The sequence below is a fragment of the Zeus faber genome (genome assembly GCF_960531495.2).
Source record: "Zeus faber genome assembly, chromosome: 4".
NCBI classification, from domain to species: domain Eukaryota; kingdom Metazoa; phylum Chordata; class Actinopteri; order Zeiformes; family Zeidae; genus Zeus; species Zeus faber.
In genome coordinates, this window is record NC_137191.1 from 13646992 (window position 1) to 13653088 (window position 6097).

At 46.8% G+C, this 6097-nt stretch overlaps 1 protein-coding gene across 1 annotated transcript; it reads right to left on the bottom strand.

Moving 5' to 3' along the window:
* Positions 1-656: 656 nt before the first annotated feature.
* LOC307229392 (intercellular adhesion molecule 2-like) lies at positions 657-5553 on the bottom strand. The gene is made up of 5 exons (XM_079999393.1): positions 5414-5553; positions 3934-4176; positions 3471-3803; positions 2967-3224; positions 657-2516 (listed from the first exon to the last, which is right to left on the bottom strand). The coding sequence occupies exons 1-5, from the start codon at positions 5493-5495 to the stop codon at positions 2338-2340; spliced, it is 1095 nt and encodes a 364-aa protein (XP_079855519.1). The 5' UTR covers positions 5496-5553; the 3' UTR covers positions 657-2337.
* Positions 5554-6097: the final 544 nt, after the last annotated feature.

Sequence of the window (6097 nt, forward strand, 5' to 3'; positions counted from 1 at the left end):
AGGTGATCTTCGCACGAGGGTGTGACTATTACAGGTGAGGTGTCCATCTGCAGGCTGACGCTCTGCTCGTCCAGATCACACGACTCGAAAAGCTGTGGACTCCCTCTAACAACGAACAAATACGTTTTGGTTGGATGGGGGAAGTCTGGATTCAAACCCACGGGTGCTGTGCTTGCCGCACATCGGCTCTTCACACTGAGCCAAACCTTGCTCCGTTCTCAGGGAACTCTGGTGCAATCGGGTTAAATTTCTCCACCAAACTCTATGGCGAGCTACATGTAGACACAGGAGCGTCCATAAATATTTTGCCCGAGGGGGTTCCAGGGGGTTCCCAGCAAAACGATTTCTAGTTAAATCGATTCCTCTGGATCCCAGAAACTAAATCTGCATGAATTGCATCTGTGGCGTATGTATGTACAGTATGTATGTATCTACTTTTTGTATTGTATGTACAGTATATATGTACAGTATGTATGTACGTACCGTATGGATAGTATGTACAGTATGTATGTACTGTATACATGTACAATATGTATGTATGTATGTATGTATGTATGTATGAACCAGTATAAAGATATGTATGTGTGTGTGTATCTATTATCAGGAAAAAGTAGAAGACAGCCCTATATTTAATAAAAACAGATACCAAGAATCTATATCGAAATATCATGCTTTATCAAACAAAAAAAGACCGAATTGTTGTTCAAAGCCACTTAAGCGTGTCTCGTGTGTCATGTATAGTTCACTTTGCAAGTCACACATTTAGCATATGTTTTCGTTAAATAACCCAGACAATAAATGAAAACACATTACATAGAGTTCGTATATGGGCTGCTACAATTGAACAGGTTATGCTTTTTACTTTGAGCACCTGCCCCTATGGGAGTATTTGAGGAACAGGGGGAGGGGGAAACAACAACAACAACAACAACAAGAAAAACAACAAGATCACGGCAACACAGTGGCCACGATCCGCCACCGCGAGTTAGAGAACTAGCCAAACTACTAGGCTTGATCCAGAGCCCAACGGGCCCAGCGGCGTCACCAGGGGAAGTTCTTCGAGATCACATTCTGAGCCGCCATCAAGGCACACCCGTCAAATCTACTCATCGCGCTGGGCCGCCCGTCTCGGCCCCGTGTCCAGCCCGGTGCCTCACTCTGTACAGACTGGCCGCGTCCACGTGGGGATGGGCCACGTCGTCGTCGTCGGGACGCGTAGGCGTGATCCCACGCGCCGTGGTCGGTGCCCGCCGCCGTCATCCTCACGCGGAGCGGCGGAGGTTGTTGTCTGCTCGTCACTTCGTGGGGCGGAGGAAAAAAAACCCAAAACCAAAACAGCAAAGACTAGACCAGGAGCGGGCGTGGTGTTCGCTCAGCAGGCAGTCACTCAGCCAGGACAAACCCACGAAGCAGGTACTAACCAGTCAGGCCAGAATGGCGAACGATTCGCTCGTACCGAACGGATCTTTTAAACGACTCGGAGGGGGGGGTCGGGAGTCACCCCGGCAAGGGAGTAAATCTTCTAGTCGCGACGACTAAATCGTGACTGAGTCCGAGGCAAAAAAAAAGAAAATAAAGCGAAAGGCGTTTGGTAAAATGCATGTGGCGTAAACACATACTGTAATTCCGAGTGCGAGCCTTCCACCAAAATACATAATTGTGACATGTTTGCGACTCGCGCTTTGCATCTCTCTGCCAAAATAAATTATTTTGAAGGGAGTTAGGTTTGAATGCACCGGCAGTGGGATCCGCGCGTTCTTTCGCCTCAACACCCCCGCCCACTGTGCATTAAACAAACGGAATCAAGCGAACGTCAAAGAAGCGAGCCTCGAAAGAGTCGAACCTTTCACGGTCACGGCGGTGACGTCATCAACACGCCAGCGTTTCGTTCTGGCCGCGGGACAAGTTCTTGCGTGCGGCCAGAGGGGGGCGGCAGCGTGGCGCGACCCGGGGCTGTAGTGGGGAAAAAGCGCGGTGGACCGTTGCAATGAAACTCAATCGAAGAGAATGGAATCACGACTTGACGATGGGCGTCATCTTCGCGCCGCGTTCTTCCTTTCGCTCTCAATTAATGGAGAACAAAATTGAGAGAAATTCCACATTCCCTCCTCCGCCTTACATGGAGTTACCCCTAACAGGGGTTAAAAAGGGTCGAGAGGAGGTGTTCCTTATTTATTGTTCCAAGACCCAACCGACCCAACCCCATTTAGTGAAATCATTAAAAATAAAAATAAAAGAAAAAGTGACTCAATAGCATTTCCAAACATTTCTGCTGGTGATATATATGATACATTCTTTTCCCTACAAGTTTTATCTTTTGTTGCTCACAGTTTCCGCCTAAGTCCCATTCTTGAGCCACGCGACGTCGTTTCCTTTGCGGAAGTGGAGCACGTCCCTGAACCTGTAGCGTCCCGTCCTGGTCTGTCTGTAGTGGGACATGAAGACAAATACGCAGACGCCCAGCAGGATCGCCAGGGTGAGCGCCACGAGGCCGGCCAGGATGGGCTGGAGGTCCACTGCGCGGCGAGCAGGCGACGTGAGGGCGAGCCAGGTCCAAAGAGATAAGAGAAGAAAAAATGAATAGCAGAAATGATTCACGGACGGAAGTTAATTATCCCGGTTGTTTCGCGACTGCTTACCGAATGAAAGAACACACTGAGATGGACCTTTGATTTGAAATGGTGTTACGACTGGTTTGCCTAGTTTTAGAGCCTCCGCTAAGAAAAAATAGTCCCCAACAACGTAGCGAGCACTGTGTGAAACGAGGGACGCGTATCTAGACAGAGAAGTGGTTGCCCCTGGCAACGGTCATTATTAACAGATCAGCGGCCATCACTCAGAAATAACCGACCGCCGATTGCAGCTATTGACCAATCACAATTGAGTATTTCACAGAGGCGCGTATTAAAATAATACATGATGTATGATAACAAAACAATATAACAACGGCAGGTTCAAACCCTTACCCCTGACGTCCACATAAAACTCCACTGTGGCGTTTCCCTGGTCGTTGCTCGCAACGCATGTGTATTGACCCTTGTGTTCAAAAGCAGCAGAACTGATGGTGAGGACTCCGTCAGCGATGGGGGTGGAGCTGCTGTAGGGGGGCTTCCAGGCGTAGGCGGGAGCGGGGTTGGCGTCGGCCGAGCAGTTCAACTGTACGGTTTCACCTTCTGTAACGACGACGGCATGGGTGCCTGACTGCTGCAGCCTCTGAGGTTTATCTGGATCAGTCGTGTGTGCGTGCGTGCGTGCGTGCGTGCGTGCGTGCGTGCGTGCGTGCGTGCGTGTGTGTGTGTGTGTGTGTGTATTGGAGATCAAGAGAGCCAGGGGAGCATTTAAAATAAAAAATAAAATAAAAAAAAGAGCGGGAGACAAATTGCACTCGTTAATACACCAACAAGAAGTTTGAGTTGTGTTTTCAGAAATGCTGAAAGGATCAAGTCTCGCGACGTCCTCGTCAGACTCACAGTAAACAGTGGGCGTGAGGCTTTGTGACCTCACGACAGGAGGGGGCATTGGCCCTTGTGGTCCCAGGTCTAGCCTGGCTTCACACCAGTACTGGACTCCATCGTCCTCTTTGCTGGAGGTGATGTTCACGGTGAAGGTCTCGTTCACCGGCTTACTCTCGGGGTTAGTTCTGGACTGTGCCGAGCCCAGCTTTGCGTTTCCTCTGTGGAACGTCACGATGAGCTTTTCCACCGGAGCGACGTCCTCGACGCGACACCGGAGCGTGTACTGATGTCCCTCCTGCACCGGACCGGAATGGTTAACGTAGCTGATGGACACGCTGTCCGGAGGCTCTGGGGGGCATAACAACGTAGGGTGAAGTCAAGTTGTAGTCCCGTCAAGTGCAACCAAATTTTTTTTAAATCAAGGACGGAATCACTATTGTATTAAATCAAAAAGCATAAAAACGGACGAGTCACTTACTGTACACAGTCACATTCAGGAGACTCCAGCATTGCTCACCATCGGCAGTTGTATAATAACATCTGGGAGCCATTTTCCATTCGGTCACTTTGGGAGCAGTCCACAGTGACTTTCTTCCATTTTCGTAATACCGTCCCAAAGGCGCTTCCCACCTGAGCTTCTGGTGCGAACGGACCTCACAGCTGACGTTGAGGAGGTCGCCGTGCTTCACCGTCAGCGTGGTTGGACTGATGACCAGCGTTTCTGCGCACAGGCACGGTAGCGCTGTTCAGCATGTGACCGGAGCCGCGGCGCTCCGCAGGCTGCGTGGACAACTGGAGGCACACGGCCATTTTAGGGAGTTCATCTCCCTCTGTTCTTTTTTTTAATCTCCGTATCATCCCTATCAAAGCGTCCTGTTCAACACCGCCTGACTTTAACATAGGCCGCAGCCCTCTTGAATTAAGAGGATCTTGACCGTGTTTGGGCATATTCCATTCCTGAACCTGGAGCTGAATCAGCTTTCTTGATTTATAATTCTTTGAAGTTACGATTTTCTTTTTTCTTTCTTTTAAATACCGGACGGGCTGAATGTTCTTGCACAAGCGGAAAGCCCTCGACTGACAGGACAGCTCGGAATTAGGATTTGGGCAGGACAGGCTGTCGGTCCTGGTTCCCTTCTCCCCCGCTTTCACTCCCTTTCCGCTGTGTTCAGAATACCTTCCAGAGTCGGCATTTCCTCCACTCATAAATCTTTCCTTCTACAAATATTTGGGATTTACCAAACAGTTGTACACAACCCTCTGAGTACTTTTCCTTGATTGACCCTAGACGTTCTAAATCCCCATTCCTGTGCAGAGCACTTTTTATTAATGTATATTAAAATAATGATATTCTCTCTTGTTTAGTGACTGGACTCCCAAGCTGAGTAGACCAAGACTTGTAAATATAATAAAGTATACAATAAATATAAATATTATCACACATTCACCATAGAGCACTTATTTAGCAATTATTTAATTACAATTTGAATTAAACCAGATTATCTTCATCAAAAGACCCCAGAATACTGTTGTTGTTTTTTTAGAACAGCCTAATAATAGTAAATAATGTAATTATGATATGGTCATAGTAGTTATAGTAGAGTAGTAGCAGCAACAGCAGTAGTAGGAGAGTATTAGTAGTAGAATAGTAGTCAGTAGTAGTAGTCATAGTAGCTGTAGTCGTAGAGTAGAAGTAGCACAATAGTAGTAGTAGAGTAGTAGCAACACTGAGTAATATGACAGTAGTGGCCATAGTAACAGTAGTAGTAGTACTAGTAGTATAGCAGCAGTACTGTAGTCGTAGAGTAGTGGTAGAAGTCCTAATAGTCATAGCAGTAGAGTAGTATTAGTAGAATAGTAATAGGCATAGTAGCAGCAGTAGTAGAGTTGTAGTAGTATATTAGTAGTCATAGTAGTAGAGTAGTCCTCGTAAACCAGGCTGACAGTGTGTAACTCACCACATTTGGATCCAGTGTTTCCACAGCCAGGCTGCCAAAGGGAGACTGTGAATAGTGCCAGAGAGAGAAGCCATAGATCCATTTCTTACCCCTGGTTGACCCACGTCCACCATTGATGAAATAATGGTTATAAGAGCTGTGAGTAGGAAACCAGTGAAAGTAAAAGCGATGAAGCCGGAATGCCCAACCCCACCTCTTCTACCAGGGGACTGTTCTCTACTGGAGGAAAAAACAAAAAACCCAAACTTAAATTACCTTAAAATGAAATGAAAACATTACACACTAACCCCAGGGATAAAAGGATATATTTGGATATACACATAAATAGGAGAAAAATAAATAACGTTTGTTTCTTTAAGCTCTTGTCTGTGGATAGGAAGCAGCATGTTGTGTGACCAGGGCAAAACATTCCTGGGCTTCCCGGGGATCTTTATCACCAGTTTCCCGGAATCCCACTCCAAACTCATGCCAACCTTGTACCAACCTTTTAAAGAAGGAGCTCTTGTTTCTTATGTACCTCTGGTTCAGTTTGTGTTAATTCGTCTTGCACTAATTAAGTTTTCCTTTTATCAGATGAATGGAAACAACGAAATACAACTGAAACAGCTTCATATCTTAAATCGACTTACTACAACAGTTCTGGAATGAAAGTAACTCAAACAGAATTTCAGATTTTTTTATTCA